Source organism: Chiloscyllium plagiosum, chromosome 21, assembly GCF_004010195.1.
Source record: "Chiloscyllium plagiosum isolate BGI_BamShark_2017 chromosome 21, ASM401019v2, whole genome shotgun sequence".
Taxonomy (NCBI): domain Eukaryota; kingdom Metazoa; phylum Chordata; class Chondrichthyes; order Orectolobiformes; family Hemiscylliidae; genus Chiloscyllium; species Chiloscyllium plagiosum.
The window spans coordinates 52,239,555-52,256,895 of record NC_057730.1 but is presented as its reverse complement, the minus strand read 5'-3'; the positions used below and the strand labels follow the sequence as shown (position 1 = coordinate 52,256,895).

Sequence of the window (17,341 nt, the reverse complement as noted above, 5' to 3'; positions counted from 1 at the left end):
CATGTGTGGGGGGTGTAGGTGTGTGTGTGTGTGTGTGTGTGTGTGTGTGTGTGTGTGTGTGTGTGTGTATGTATGTATGTATGTATGTATGTATGTATACGAGTGCGTGTGTAGGAGTGGGTTCAGTTCACACTACTGGTGACCCCATTGCAACACACACACACACACACACACACGCGCGCTCTCACAGACTTAGACCCTTTTACTTACATACACACACAGTTTGTGGGGTGAATTTGTATTTGCAGAGTTGCATTGTACTTTGCTCAAAACAGAATCTTACATGGATTCATGCAGTTTAACTAATTTTTTAGATTAGAATTAGTCTAAACATTATGGCACAGACAGCAGCACACAGAAGTGCTAATACCCAATACATTATCTGGGCTGACATGGCACCAATTGTTAAAGTTCACTTGAGAATGTAACTTCTAAAAAAAGTTTTGCAATTTACATATGAAAGAAGTGAAACTAAAGTGGTAATTCTAACAGATGAGAGACTCAACAATCAAGGTCTTTTTCAATATATAATTTCAGTTACATCACACTGTAAACCTTTGCTATAAATTTGTATCTTACAATTATGTACAACACAACCACCTGATGAAGGAGCGTTGCTCCGAAAGCTAGTGCTTCCAATTAAACCTGTTGGACTACAATGTGGTGTTTTGTAATTTTTAACTTTGCATTTTAGGACATTGTGTTACACGTCACTGAGATAGCACATTGGGGCTTGATTTTTCAGTGTTCTCACAATCATCACAAAAGTTGAAGATTTTACAAAGTACACAGTCTTGTAGATCGAGGTCAACAGAAAGCACAGAGCAGGTTTCTGCACTTAAGAATTAGTATTTTCTACAAATAGATTCTGTCTATATATAATTATGAACCGTCAGCGCATAACTCTACTAGTTAAAACTGTTAACTTATCAACTTCCCCTTTACATACAAATGGTGTTATGGATGGAAGGAATAACTGGAAAGGTCGTTTAGTGGTTCCTGTCCATAGCACGATCTTTTTGCTGATCAGGATACTGCTTCTCGATCTTCCTTCTCCAGGTACTTGGACGAATCAATGTGCATTTGTGACAACGTGCTGAGACCCACAACAACGACCTACTAGGGATTGATGTCAAGTAAATAAGGACAATTATTCACTAAGTCACCTGCTTCCAGAAAGACAGTGGAGAAATCCAAAGGCCAAAGACGCAAGTAACCATCATCAGATCCTGTGGCGCAGAAAGCAGCAGAAACGCTAATGCTATTGATGGCTATACCAGCACCTGGAATTTAAAGAAGATTATTTAGCGTACGAATCCTATTTGTCTGAACAATTATCACATAAACATGTGAGTTCCAATCTTCAGACATTCTTAAAATGCACATGTGCTTTCTCCTGACTTCACCTGAACCATTCAAGCTCGTGTCTGAGTGCTGTTTGAATGCATATTTAGACAGCAAAGGAAGAAGATGTCTTTGTGGAATTTGAAGTTCAGACCATCAGGTCATAACTGGGTTAAAAAAGGTCTGTACAATGTGGACTGCCAACCTCACGTAGAATGGAATACTATAATCAATCAATCACAGCCGAATGAAGAATTCATGAATTAATACGCAGTCCATGTGAAATATTTCTGAAAGGTAGATTGTTATTACAATGGAGAACAGTTGCAGAATAAATCTTAGACAAATAGAAAACTCATTTTATCTTTTGATATACAGCCTGTAGGTAAATGCTCCCATCCCATTTTTCAGACTGTCAGATTTTAAGGTCTGCTGTTTTATTTTCAATTAGACTTCATATGAGATAAGTGAATGAATATCATGGATACATTAATGCAACAATGTCCCATTCCATTTATTTCAAAGCTGCAAAGCACCATCTGCTGGATTTCCAATTATGTCTAAGCTGAAAACATTCAAAAATAAGCACTGATGAAGGACACCGATCCTGAAATCAAACTTTTCCCTGAGCACAAGGGAAAGTGCATTGCACGAAGTTTTTCAGCAGCATTATTTGTAGAAACAATAGGTTTTATGTGTACATCAGAAGCCTAGCTGACCCATTTATTCCTACATTTTCCTTTTCTACACAAAGAATTTTTTTTTAAATGATGCTCCAGATTCACAACTTCCGCCTGAGTTTTCTTCAATTTTACTTCCTTTTAAATCACAAACCTTAAGCATTTGTTAGCCCATTATACTTCTGCCCAGTTAATAGTAGGCCTCAGCATCTCTTCTCAGTTAGAGTGGGGGAGAAATCAATCTTTTTCCTTTTACTCCATCATGACCCATCAAAACACATGAGAGTCAGAGTCCTCCAGCACAGATAGGCCCTTTGGCCCAAACTGGTCCATGCCAACCAAAAAGTCCATCCACACTAACCCTATTTCCCTACACTTGGCCCATATCCTTCTAATCCTTTCCACATCCATGTATTTGTCCAAATGCCTTTTAAACCCTGTTAATGTACCCACCCCAACCACTTTCACTGGCAGCTCATTCTATATGCACACCACCCTGGGTATAAAAAAGTTGCCCCTCAGGTTCCCTTTTATTCTTTCCCCTCTAACCCTAAACTGACAGCCTCCAGTCCTTGATTCCCTAACCCTGAGAAAAAGATTGAGCGCATTCACCCTACCCATGCCTCATGATTTTATACCCTTCCAAGATCCCACCCTCAATTTCGGAAAGAAAATAATCCTAGCTTGTTCAGCCTCTCCCTATAATGCACACCCGAGTCCAGGCTGCATCCTTGTAAATGTCTTCTCTACTTTCTCCAATTTAATAACATCCTTCCTATAGCAAGGTGACTAAAATTCAACACAATATTCCAAGTGCAACCTTACCAACGTCCTGTACAACTGCAATATAACTTCTGAACCTCTATACTCAATGCCCTAACTGACGAAGGATACTTGTGACTTCACTTTCAGAGACCGGTGCACCCGAACCCTAAGGCCCCTCTGTTCCACTACACTCCTTAAGGTCCTACCATTCATCACAAAACTCCTACCTTGAATTGACTTTCCAATATATAAGACCTCATATATTAAACTTACCTATATTAAACTCCATTTGCTATTTCTCGGCCCACTTCCACAGCTGATCAATTTCTGATAACCTTCCTCACTGACAAAGATATCGCCTATTTTAGTGACATCTGCAAACTTATGCATCATACCTTGTCCATTCTCATCCAGATCATTGGTTATAGATAACAAACAGTAAAGGGCCCAGCACTGAGCCCTGAGGCACACCACTGGTCACAGGCCTCCAGTCCAACAATCATCCTACCACTATTACCCTCTGCTGCCTACTATCAGCCAATTGTGTAGCCAATTTGCCAGCTCCTCCTGGATTCCATGTAATCTAACCTTCCAGAGTAGCAAACCATGTGAAATCTTATCAAAGGCATACTGCCCTGCCCTCATCAACCTTCCTGGTCACTTCATCAAAGAACTTTCCCATGCACAAAACAATGCTGACAATTCCTAATCAAACACTGTCTTTGCAAATGCATGTATATTTTATTTCTCAGTATCTTCTCAAGTAACTTACAGATATTAAGCTTACTGGTCTATAGTTCCCAGGTTTTCCTTTGCAGCCCTTCTTGAATAATGGCACAACATTCACTATCACCCAGTCTTCTAGGACTTCACCCGTAGCTAACCACGATGCAAAAGTATCAGCTATGACCCTCAATTTCTCCTCTAGCCTCTTACAGTGGTCTTGGATAATTCTGGTCAGGATCAGGAGATTTATCCACCTTCTTACATTCTAATACATCCAATACCTCCCCTACTGTGAGATGGATTGTCTCCAAGATATGACCACTAACTTCCCCAAGTCTTCACGTCTTTCTTCACAGTAAACACATGCTTTCAGGAAAAATAACTTTGGATTATATATTGTGGAAGTGGCAAATAATTTTTGTGTTGCATATAGCCATGCTGCCACAATGACCAAATTTTCCAAAAACTTCAATTTGATAACTAAAGTTTATTACACAATGTATCATTTAATTTTACTCAACACATGCAAGTTATTATCCTTGCAGAGAAATGCAGTCTCTTACCTGCATTAAATGTCACAGTTTCTTGTTGTTGTGAATGCTTTTGCTGTGAGGGAAACAAGCGACGGGCATTCTTAATCACAACATTTTTATAATCGATTTCAATGATATGTCCACTTTTACTGCAAGCAAATCTGTAATTGAGCAAAATAATAGAAATAAATGCACAGTTGGTATTCAGATAGTCGATATTGATGACCTGTCTTGTGTCCAAACTTGATTAATAGTGAACGGTTAAGGGCAGGGGCAGGGACAGGATCAGAGATTGTGAAGTACAACTTGAAGTCACAAGTGTCAGTCTTGATTCAAGAACACGGATCCTATTAAATCCCTTCAGATCTCAGGATCATACTTTTGAAAAGGTAAATTGCTTCCATTACTACTTTATTCCTTCAGTTGCCTTTCCATGAAGGACATCAATTATTCCACAATCCCAGGTTTATCTTGCAGCTGAATCAGGAGAACATGGAATTCCTGTGTGTCATCAATGGTCTGCATTAAATTAGTTAAATTACACTTGTGTATGGTCCCTCAGTTGACAGGAAAACTGCCTAGACTTCAGAAGATAAAGTTTCACGTTTCTTTCCCTCCGTCCTCTGCCCCACCAAAATAAACTACAAACTGTGGATAAACAAATTATGTATGGACATAAAATTGTATTAGGGTGGATTTCCATCTTCACCCCCTGGTTGACAAGTTGAGCCACCTGTACCCAATTTATTTGGGAATTAAGGAACTAAAGATTAAAAGAGATTTTATGAAAGAGAGGTGTATGAATCCAGCACAATCTCACCAAAGATGACAAATACCTAACCCTTACTTCAGCACAAAAACTTCAACCTACCCCGATAATAGAGGAAAACTTAAAAACCTTAATTTCATTTCCCAATTAGTGATCATCAGAAAGTCACCAGCCTCGTACTTATAGTTTCTATCCTTATCCTATCTAAATTATTCAGTTCAACCATGCCATTTCATGACACGATTGTCTGAATGTGTTATTGGCCTGAGCATTGAATTTATCAAGAAAGAAAATAGGTTGAAACACTGATATTTTGGAGTGAATATTAAGGCCAATAAAAATCTCAATATGATCCAGGCAATTAAGAGAGGTATTCCAAACTGCTTCTTGCTACTATTTGATTGACAGCTAACAAAATGGGTCAGGCATATTCTGTCTCAGTGAAAATATGTGGATTTTAAAACAATTAAAAAATATAAAAATATGGAACACAGATTAACAGGTTTGATCAAATTAGTTCATGTGACTGGATTGAATCTTGGCAAACTTTTTTTTAAAATTTTGTTTACTTTTGGCCTTACAGCATTCGGTCAGTAGGATCTTTGTCAGCCAGATGCCCCTCTTCAAAAGCTACATCTGTAAATTCCAAACAATGATATTCACCCAGGTTTACTGGGCAAGATCGTAGTGCTCCATTTCGAACTCGCCACAGGCGGATGTTATCTCTTCCACATGACACCATCCTGTTAGACAAATAACGAGCCTATCACTGTACAGTCACATTGGTTCCATTTACTCTTGGAAAACAAGAATCTGAATGGAATAGAAGAATAAAGGGATCAAGGGATACAAGTGAACAAATCATTAACAATATCAGAGCAATAAAAATTGCTCTTAAAGAACTGGAACTTATTTCTGGGGGTATAAGATTCAAGTTCAAAAATAGTGAAGTTACATTAAACTTGCATGAGCCTGACCAGATTGCACTAAACACAATTTTAGTCGCTGTACTTTAAGTACTGCAAATACAAAAACAATTTTCAAGGGTGGTACTAGATTTGAAAGATTACAATTGTTGGAGCAGATAATGAGATTAGGGCATTTTCTTTAGAAAAAAAAAAGACTTCAAGATCAGTGAAAAGATTTTTAAAATTATAATTGGTTTTACAAATGGACATGGATTGAATGTCCCCACTTATAACAGAATCAAAACTAATAAACAATAGGGGCATAAATATAAAGTAGTTACTGCCTCACAGCACCAAGGACCTGGGTTTGATTCCAGCCTCGGGTGACTTTCTGTGTGGAGTTTGCACATTTTCCCAGTGTCTGTGTGGGTTTCCTCCGGGTGCTCCAGTTTCCCCCCACAATCCAAAGATGGGCATTCACCCAGGTGAATTGGCTATGCTGAATTGCCCATAGTGATAGGTGCATTAGTCAGATGTAAATGTAGGGGAATAGGTCTAGGTGGGTTACTCTTTGGAGATTCGGTATGGACTTGTTGGGCTGAAGGGCCTGTTTCCACACTGTAGGGTATCTAATCTAATCTAACGAATCCAGTAAGGAAATAAGGAAAATCTAATCGCTTTTGTTAGACTTTGGAACTCTATTACAGGAAGTGGTTAAGGTTAAAAAACTTTGATTCTTTCAAAAATAAACAGAGTACACTACAGGAAAAATAGAAAGATATGTTGAAAGATTGAAATGAGATGAAGGGGAATAAGATTTGTAAACACTAATTAAGCCAAATGTCTATGTGCTAGATCTTCCTTGTAAATATTTCATCTGGGTTTATAATATTCTCTTGAACTCACATGCAGTTTCAATGCAATTCAGGAAAAATAACCAATTAGTTATAAAACAGTCATACTATGGGAGAACAAATTGTTACTTACAGGGAATACATCATTTTAGAAAGAAAGCTCAATATAAAAATATTCAATGTCCCACCTGGTGTCATCAAAAGAAGCTATTTTCATGACCTGAATGTCAACTTCAGTGTGAGCTTTAGCCAACATTACTACTTCGCCATCCCGACTGACTTTTGCTGTGTCCCAAACTACCACCATCTGCAGTGAAAGATTATGTTTTCCTGTAACTTTAAAGACAATTTCAAATGCACATCCTTATTTTATTATCTTAAATGAAACGTGACTGCAATTGGATACATTTTTAGAACTTGAATTCTACTCTTCCATTATATCATGGTTTCTTAGAGTTTCATCAAGTCACTTTGTATTGTGTTTCCCTGTCTCAGTGGTAGCTTTTACTTGAATACACTAGTCAATCTGATGCTGTGGATTTGAATCTCATGGTGCCACCACTATTATATAATGGATTTTAGTTAGACTCATTGGCGCAGATTATTTTGACTCTCATATTTCAGATCTCTCGTGCAGATATGTCCAAAGTTCCAAAACCTTTGACCACCCATCCAAACTTTGAAACTTAAATTGTTGATAACATGCCCAGAAAATGAACAGCAATTACAAAACAATATTTTCTATCTGGTGCTAAACTACCTGAATGCCATCTTGAAACTTCAATTCAATCTTTGAAAAACATTACATGAAGCATCACAGTGGAATTTGGAATAGAAATTTAAAAAAAAGCAATGGCACAGTGATCATGTAACTGAACTAGGAAGCTAGAGGCTTAAAAGTCATTTTTTTTCTGTCAATGTCACCTTACAGTAACATGTCCTGGGATACAATGAGGACTTTTGTTTGGCTAAACAACAACTGATTTGTTTTTATTCTTTCACAGGTTGTGGGCATTGCACTTCTGTCAGTGCAGTAGGACTGTGGATTTCTGAAGCCTACATATCAACATCAGCAAAATTATTCAGAACTGTGGAATGTAGAATGTAACAGTATTTTGTCTTTAGATATTTACAGTTTATAACATTGTAAGATATCTAACTAGAGTTAATGATAACTTACATTAACCTCAATTTTGTGTGATCTTAGCATTACATGAAGATTTTTTTCTCAAACAACTTACAATCATTCAAGAATAATACTTCATGTGTACTATAATTTGCACTTCTAATGATCTTGTTTGATTAATTCTACTTAAACACTAAGTATCATAGAGAATATCAGGCATAACAACAGAAAATACTGAAAACACCATCCCGCTGGTTAACATCTGTGGAAAGATAAATAGTTAGCTTTTCAGCTGGATGATCATTCATCAGAACTGACAACAGTTAGACATGTTCACAGGTTTTAATCAGGTACAGAGGCAAGAAAAAGGGTAGGTAGAATCAAAAGCTGGAGTGACTAATTGATGAGAGATGACAGCAGAAAACACGGTGGGCGGCACGGTGACACAGTGGTTAGCACTGCTGCCTCACAGCGCCAGAGACCCGGGTTCAATTCCCGCCTCAGGCGACTGACTGTGTGGAGTTTGCACGTTCTACCTGTTTCTGCGTGGGTTTCCTCTGGGTGCTCCGGTTTCCTCCCACAGTCCAAAGATGTGCAGGGTCAGGTGAATTGGCCATACTAAATTGCCTGTAGTGTTAGGTAAGAGGTAAATATAGGGGCATGGGTGGGTTGCGCTTCGGCAGGAAGGTGTGGACTTGTTGGGCCGAAGGGCCTGTTTCCACACTGTAATGTAATCTAATCTAATCTACAAAAAGGTATTAATGGGCCAGGTAAAGAAACAAAAAGATAGGACTAGAAAAGGTATAAATGAGAAAAGCAAAACCATGACCAACGTCTGCCGTCCAAAAGGAGCCGGGTGGTGACTATCCTTGTAAATTGATTGAATCTAGAAGGTTGTAAACTGTATAAATCAAAAGATTAGATACTGTTCCTTGCACTTCACTGCAGGAAGCCAAAACCAGAGGGGCATAGTAGAAATGGGGTGAAAAATTAAATGATGACCTACTGTAATCTTGGAATGATATTTGCAAAACGAATGGAAGTGTTCCACAATTAGTTCATCTGTGCTTGGTCTCTCCAAAGTAGAGGAGATTAAATATTCAATAGTGAATACAATACATCGAATTGCAAGTGGTTGTGATTGCCATTTCATCTGTAAGCTATGTTCCCAGTTCACCTTTCAAACCTGAAACATGAATATTCCTTTCCCCACAGATGCTGTCTGACCCAAAGTATTTCCAGCATTTTTTGCTTTTATGTCACACTTCAAGAATCTGCAGCATTTTGTTTTGGTCAAAGTATCAGAGAAATGTTACTGGTTCTGAAAGGGCACAGGATCTAGTATTAACCAAGCCACGAGTGAACATTTTTATTCATCTGATTTAATAGCAATTTGTTTCATCTAGAAGTAGCAGCAGAGAGTACCATCTACAGGATGCAGTGCAGAAATGCACCAATAGACTCCTTAGATAGTAAATTCCAAAATCACAACCACTATCATCCAAAGGCCGAGAGCAGCAGGTCCTAAAAGTCCTTTGTTAACAGCATTATTGGTGCAGCAACACTAAATGGATTGCAGCAGTTCAGACAGGGCAACTCACCACCACGTTCTCAGGACAACTAGGGATGGGCAGCAAATGGTGCCCATATCCCACAAATTAATAAAACAAAGAGTACTTACTGATTTACCACGACTGTCCTTTCCTACACCGCAGAGAACTTGCCCATTGTATGAAAAACTGAAGAAAAATGAAACACTTTTTAAAACTCTTTGTTATATGACAAATCCAAACTATCCTGGGGTACTGTCTTGAATTGCATCAACAAATAAAAGTTTAGCATGAATCATTTTAGAGCAATTCTCAGACCAAACAAACATTCTAACACTTAAGCTCCCATGAGCAATTCAAATACATGAGTGTAAATGGGGAGATGGTGCCTTGTGATATTATTGTTAGACTATTAACTCAGTGATCTGGATAATATTCTAAGGACCCTGCTTCAAAATGTGGAGTTCAAAATCTAGTATTAAGAGTCTATTGATGACCATGAAACCACTGTCAACTGTCAGCAAAACCCACCTGATTCACTCATGCCCTTTATGAGGGAACTCACCCTTACTTGGTCTGGATTCCAGACCCACAGCAAAATAGTTGACTCTTAACTGGCCTTTGGGCAATAAACAGCCAGCTACACTAACATCCTGTAAATTAATTTTAAAAACCACTATGACAGACACCAAAACCCCAGCAACTGTATCCTCTATTTATGAAGGCATTTAATCAATTTAGCTTTGGAACATGTTAATGCTGCAACTCTTAGAAACCTGAAAACCACAAAAATTCAATAGAACCATTAGAACAGGTCTGAATGGCCTATGGAGCAATATTTTTCTACATGAAACATCTAGATACTGCAAGAAAATTGAGACATCGCATTTACAAGGAAATCAAATATCTAACAAGTACCAAGTAGGGGAATGGTTTTTCAGTAGGCAACCCTTTTTGCAGATGGCAGCAACACATCTTTGGTTACAACTAATTATCACAAGTGCCAAAATTCCTGTTATGTTATTAATAGACAATTGAAGGTACTGTTGACTAAATTGTTCCTCATTTTATACACAGCCAATTCAAAATTGATTCAAAAGAAATACAAACATTTTGTCTGGAATACCACCTAGCATAACATCATGAAGGAAAACAACATAATGTAATGATTTCATGATTACAAATAGACAGGAGGGATAGGTAAAAGAAAATGTACAAATACTTTCCTTCATAAGATTTAGAATTATGTCTTAATTCAGCATGATAAGTATCACTTTATAAAGTGCATTGACTATGATTATTGAAACTGGAAATAAGTGAGCAAACTCAATACATGTAGTACAAGAGACATTATGACAAGACATTCAACATCACTTAAATTTAATATATGATATTCTAGGATTTACTGAGTACAAACAATTCCAGAAATAATTGAAAAATTATGTTTTTGTTTCAATTCACTTATAACCAACAAATAAAGGAGTAAACACATCTATAGCTCAGTCTTACCTAAGGGATGACACTGAATGTACATGGGTCTTGAACATTGCCAGACAGTTCCCTTTGTTAAAGTTCCAAACTCTGACCAGACTCACATTCCCAGTCTGTGCTGATGCAAGAAGTGCTGAATTGCCATTAAAAGACAAAGCAGAAACCTGATAGAAAGCCGACAAAACAGAAATGGAGAGTGTTGAGTGGAAAGCTGAAACTTATTCTACATGGCACTTTGGTAGGGTTCCACAATGTGTGTTGAAATTTAGTAGGACCTAATTCTGTGGCCACAATGAAGCCATTAGAAAGTCATAAAAGGGAGTACCAGAGGGACAGGGACAGCTCAAAATCAAGAAATAGTCATTGCTTGATCAAGAGTTATAGATGCTTGGCTGCAGATCGTTACACAAAGAACAAATCTACATAATACACACCAAAATCTTTCTGAAAATAGAACTCGAGAGATTACAAAACAGCAAATACATTGATCATACCTTATCTGTATGTCCAATGAAAAATCTCTGCTGCCCTGTATCTATTTCCATGACCACTACTATAGCATGACAAGGGTAGGCCACAGTTGATCCAGACTTATTCCATGCTGCCTAAAGTGAAAACAAACATTGTGAAGCATACTTTACAATTGCTATTAAAGATTTAATAAGCAATTATGTTATTTATGTCTAGTTAGATAAATTTATGGAATTTTAAAAATAATTTAAAATTAATCCTTCAACAAACCTTTAACAAAAATGTTTTTGTATGCTAAGAGTGGTTAATGAAAGACAGATATACACCGTAATGTATATTAAGTGCAGAATCAAGGGATATTAGGCAAACTGCAGTCAGAAAACAAGATGCAAAGCCAAGCTCTTCAAAGGACAGTACTGCAAAGGAACAGATCCTTCGGCCTACAATGCCTGTGCCGTAACATGACATCTTTCTAAATTAAAATCTTTTTGCCTCCTGGTAGTCCACATCCCTCTATTCCATGTCTATTCATGTATCTCAAATACCTCTTAAATGTTGCTATTATATCTCACCTACCACTTCCTCTGCGAGTGCATTCCAGGCACTTACCAGTTGTGTGAAGAAAACTTGCTTCACAACACCTTTAAACTTTCCCCTTTTTGCCTTAAATCTATGTCCCTCATAATTTAAAATTTTACCCTAGGAAACAGACTTTAACTAACCACTTATCCATGTGTCTCAATTTTGTAAACCTCTATCAGGTCACTCCTCAGCCGCTGAAGTCTAATGGGAACAAACCAAATATGTCCAATCTCTCTTCAGACCTGATACCCACCAAGCCAGGCAACATCCTGGTAAACCTTTTTTGCACCGTCTCAAAAGCATCCACATACTTCCTGTAGTATGGTAGCCAGAATTGTACACAATGTGGCCTAACTAAAGCTTTATATAGATGCAACATGACTTGATGAAGGCAAGGTCTGCCATATACCTTCTTGACCACCTTATGTTGCCACTTTCAGGAAACTGTGCACCTGTATTCCTGGACCCCTCTGTACATTAATGCTTCTAAGGGTTCTGCCATATTCTTGTGCAGTTTCTTCTTGCATCAGGCCTTCCAAAGTGCATCACCTCACACCTGTCAAGATTAAATTCCATCTGCCATCTCTCCACCCAAGTCTCCAGCATATTCTGTGTCCTGCTATATCTTCTGAGAATCCTCCTCACTATCTGCAGCTCCCCCAATCTTTATGTTGTCCAAAAACTTACTAATCAGGCAAACAACATTCTCCTCCAAATCATTTATGTTACAGCATGATCCCTGTGGAACACCACTGGTCAGAGATCTCCAGTAAGAAAAGCACCCTTTCCACTACTACACTGTCTTCTATGACCAAGCTTGCTCTGTATCCATCTTACGAGTTCATCACAGATCCCGTGAGACTTCATCTTGTGTGTCAGCCTGGTATGAGGACTTTATCAAAGACCTTGTTAAAGTCAGGTAGAGAACATCCACCATCCTGTCCTCAGTCATCTTTCTTACTTCCTCAAAAAACTTATTCAACTTCATGAAACACAAACACTCCCAATACTCTGGGACATCGCAAGTGACTCACAGGATACAAAGATTTCATACAAAGATTTCCTCCCTCGCTTCCTTCAATATTCAGAGGTAGATCCAATCAGATCTACCTTAATGCTTTACAAACATCCAACTCCACCACCGTTTTTATATTAGTATGCCCCACAATAATCAACACACCGTTCTTGAGACTCAAAATCCATCATGTCCTTTTCCTTTGTGAATGCCAATATAAAGTATTCATTAAGGACCTCACGCACCACCTCTGGCTCCATGCATAAATTTCCTCCTTTGCGCTTTAGTGGAGCTAGCTTTTCCCTAGCTACCCTCTTGCTCCCTATATGTCTAAAAAGTCCTGGGATTTTCCTTAATGCTGTTTGCCAAGATCATTTCATGTCCCTTTTAGAGATCTTATTTCCTTGTTTAAGAACTTCTCTGCTTTTTTTTTTAAATCTCTCTTGAGACTCGGTTTGTCTTCAGTTTCCCAAGTCTTACGTTTGCTCCCTTTTTCTTTCTAAGCTCACAATTTCTCTCATTATCCAAGTTTCCAGAATCTTGCCATCCTTATCCTTTACTTTCACAGGAACTGCTGTATCTGCATGTTAATCAATTGGCCTTTAAAAGATTCCCACATGTCAGCCACCACCACCTACATTCACCAGCTCCTACCTAATATTGTCATAGTTACTCTCTCCATAATTTAGTACTTTCACCCAAGGATTACTTTTATTCTTATAAAAGTATCTCATAAGTTACTTAAAATTTACAGAATTATTGTCTGTCTCCAAAATCTCCCCAATGCTTCCTCACAGGCCAGAAGCTGCAAGATGTAACTTTTAGGAAGGCAAATGCAATCCGACCATTGATTTTGAATGGACTGAAATATAAGAGCGTGTACATACTGCTGAGGCTGTATAAAGCTCTGGTCAGACCACATTTAGAATATTGTGAGCAGTTTTGGGACTTGTATCCAAGGAAGGGTGTGCTGGTTTTGGAGATGGTCCTAAACAGATTTACAAGAACGACCCTGGGGACGAAGAGCTTGACATTTCAGGTGCAATTGAGGACCCTAGGTCTGTACTCAGAGTTCAAAAGAATTTAAGAGGAATCGCTTTGAAACTTGGAGAAAACTGACAGGTCTAGATAAAGTGGATGTGGAAAAGATGTTTCCAATAGTTGGAGAGACTGGGACCAAAAGGCAGAACCCAAGAGTGAAGGGACAACCCTTTACAGTGAAGATGAGGAGGAATTTCTTCAGCCAGATTCTAGTGAATCTTTGGAACTTATTGCCGCAGGGGCTGTGGAGGCCAAGTCAATGAGTATATTAAAACAAGAACAGATCGGTAAGTAGGTAAAAATGAGACCAAGGCAAAAGTAAAGACAAAGAAGTGAAAAAGCAAAACAAGAAGTTATTTCACTACACCGTGTGACAGTGTTAGATTTAAGACACTTACACATTTCATCGTGCAACCTCCAAAGCCAATAATCTTCTTTAGTTTCAGAATTGGGTCTGGCTGCAGCCCCTACAAAGAATAGTTGTATAGAGAACAGATAAATTTACAATGAAGTTTAAACTTTAAAAATGTGAAGCAACTTGAACAGAAAATTCCAAAACTTCCATCTCCTGAGTTGCTCAGAACAAAGATAATTCAGTGAAATGCCACATCAGTTATGGAGGGATCCTATGAAAATTGTTTACAAAGGTAAAAATATTTCGAGAGATCCAAAACATAACTGGAATGGACATAACGTGCAAAAAGAGAGGAGGTGGTCAGAATCTAAAAGGCATCTAGGAATTGTTAGGCAGGGAAACAGTGGTGCATTTTTGGGGTATAGAGAACTGGAAGGACCAGTTTGTTGGACCAAGGAAATCTTCAGGTCAAGTGACCTACCTTAGGGTCCTTAAACTTCTGGCAAATAAACCTGGTAGGTGTAGGAACCTTCGTGCTTACAACCTGAAAAACAAGGGCACATGACTTTTTATATTATGCAACATATAATTGGATATGAAGATCTGAGATTCTTAACACGGAAGCACAATCATGTTTGAACGCAATATCGTGCTTTGGGGGTGCATTAAATATTTAGAACATTAATGGTGAGGTGGAGCAAAAACACTGTGGGACAGAATAAAATTGACTCTCATTGGAATCTCTGTATGGAGAATGACAATTTCAAAGAAAAACAAAGAAATTTACAGCACAGGAACAGGCCCTTCAGCCCTCCAAGCCTGTACCCATCCAGATCCTCTATCTAAACCTGTTGTCTATTTTCCAAGGATCTGTATCCCTCTGCTCTCTGCCCATTCATGTGTCTGTCGAGATATATCTTAAATGACACTATCATGCCTGCCTCTACCACTTCCACTGCCATGTTCCAGGTACCCACCACCCTCTGCGTAAAGAACGTTCCACACATATTTCACTTAAACTTTCCCCCTCTCATGAACTCGTGACCCCTAATAATTTCATTCTAAGAAATAACAGTTCCCCCATTTTAAAGGAAGAGAAACAATGTTATTTGCAGCAAATGCCTCTCCAGCAATAATTGATACTGCTTGCAAAATATACACAAAACTTCCAGCATTTGAAAACTGTCCATGATGCAGCAGTAATTAAACTTCTAATCACAACTCGAATACTGTAGGACAGTGATGAACAGAATCCAAGACTTTCTATAGAAAGGAAGAAATCAGGGGAGTTAAGTAAAAGGGAAAACTCTCCTTCACAATTCGTTCCAGCTAGCATCAAAACGCATCACTGGCGAAGAAGGCACCGCTCTTTCTCTATTCCCCAATCCTAAGAAGATGGATAGAGGAGAATAATACAGGTAATACTTGTGTTAGATCTGTTTGGTTTAATGTGACAAAAAAAATTTCCAAAATTATGCTCTGGAATTAGAATGCAAATTCAGGTTGCAAAATGCAACAGCAAGAACGCACAATTTTAGGACTCACCTCCTCTGTATCACTGCTGCACTTATCAACCGGAACTCTACCATGTTGACTCGCAAAGACATGAATTCCACCATCATCCGCTGGAATTAATTTTGCACTTTCATTACTTATAGCTATGGCTTCATCCCCACATTCTCTGCTATCTTTGTCACGATGGGGTGATACAGTTGTATCCAAGTGTACTTTTGGGATGTTTGTAATGATCTGAGAGGATCGCCAACGTCTGGAAGGAACCTGGAAGGGGAAGCAATCCTTGAAGAATACAGCAAGAAACTAAAGGGCTTAATTATTTATATTTTGAGAGTTTCTCAAAAAGAGAAAACTTATACATTGAAAATAATTGCATTCTTAATTTGAGCAAAGATTGGAAAATAGCATTCTCCCACAGAATCTGCAGTCTCCCAAGGTTAATGAATGTCCAGCACAGGTGATGAAGTGAAACAATTTCTAACAATTAAAATCAAGGAAAATTACAAAAGCCTACAATGAGGAGGATTCACATAAATTACTAAATTACAAGTAGAGTACACATAAACCAGGCTTGAACTCAATGCAACACAGAAAATTAAGGGGATGACTTGATTAAGGTTCCCAAGATTAAGGTAGTCCAAAAGCACCTTTTTATTTTACTGGTGGAGCATTATCTCAAAATCAGATATGAGTCTATCAAGGTAGAAGATAGGAAATATATTTTCACACAAAAGGTGGCAGAATGGTGGAAAACTCTCCTACAAAAAGCAACATATTCCAGTTTAAATGATAAATGTGTATCTGAGATGGATAAATCTTTGCTTTCCAACAATGTTGGGGGATATAGGAGCTAATGTGGGTGGATGAAGTTTAGACCAAGAACAGACTTGAGGGGTTGGATGACCTATTCCTGCTCATACATTCCTAAAATCTGACATCAATGAGATTTACCCAAGCACTGCATACATCAGTAAATGCTTGGAGATTTAATTTATTTTGCTTAAAGTATTCCAGCTAATGTTTCTATAAATTCTTCTCTGTTCTGCATTAACAATGTCATTCTTGTCTGTAAAAAAAATGCAATAAAATTTTGTATATGGATTAGGAGCTAGCTTCTTTTTATTTCCACACAAGTGCATAACTTACTAATGGTTACCTTATAATTGGAACAAGAGATCACAGAGTGGGGCATAAATTGCACTCTGAAGAGATGCACAAACTGAAGACATGCATCCTCAACTAGGATGCCAACGAAATTTTAAAGTAATAATTAGAGTCATAGAGATGTACAGCATGGAAACAGACCATTCGGTCCAACCCGACCATATATCCCAACCCAATCTAGTCCCATCTGTCAGCACCCGGACCATATCCCTCCAAACTCTTCTTATTCATGCACCTATTCTAGAACTCGAGCGCTTCTTTACTAGCGTAGCAGACTGAGACCTTTGTTGTCAGAGATGATTAATGTGACATTTTGTCACTTCCTCGTTAATATAGTGGTTAGTATCCCCGCCTGTCACACGGGAGACCGGGGTTCAATTCCCCAACGAGATGGTTTTGGGTGGCACGGTGGCACAGTGGTTAGCACTGCTGCCTCACAGCACCAGAGACCT

The 17,341-nt window shown here is 38.3% G+C and overlaps 1 protein-coding gene across 4 annotated transcripts in view; it reads right to left on the bottom strand.

Annotated features, from left to right (window-relative positions):
* wdr90 (WD repeat domain 90) overlaps positions 1 to 17,341 on the bottom strand; it is a 73,627-nt gene that overhangs the window by 41,825 nt on the left and 14,461 nt on the right. For all 4 annotated transcript variants that reach the window (XM_043712083.1, XM_043712081.1, XM_043712082.1 and 1 more), the window contains exons 9-18: positions 15,756 to 15,989; positions 14,692 to 14,754; positions 14,254 to 14,322; positions 11,241 to 11,351; positions 10,765 to 10,910; positions 9,387 to 9,444; positions 6,768 to 6,886; positions 5,399 to 5,560; positions 4,079 to 4,209; positions 1,167 to 1,283 (exon numbers count right to left, since the gene is read on the bottom strand). In XM_043712083.1, the coding sequence (XP_043568018.1) occupies positions 1,167 to 1,283; positions 4,079 to 4,209; positions 5,399 to 5,560; positions 6,768 to 6,886; positions 9,387 to 9,444; positions 10,765 to 10,910; positions 11,241 to 11,351; positions 14,254 to 14,322; positions 14,692 to 14,754; positions 15,756 to 15,989 (1,210 nt within the window). The remainder of the gene's footprint in view (positions 1 to 1,166; positions 1,284 to 4,078; positions 4,210 to 5,398; positions 5,561 to 6,767; positions 6,887 to 9,386; positions 9,445 to 10,764; positions 10,911 to 11,240; positions 11,352 to 14,253; positions 14,323 to 14,691; positions 14,755 to 15,755; positions 15,990 to 17,341) is intronic.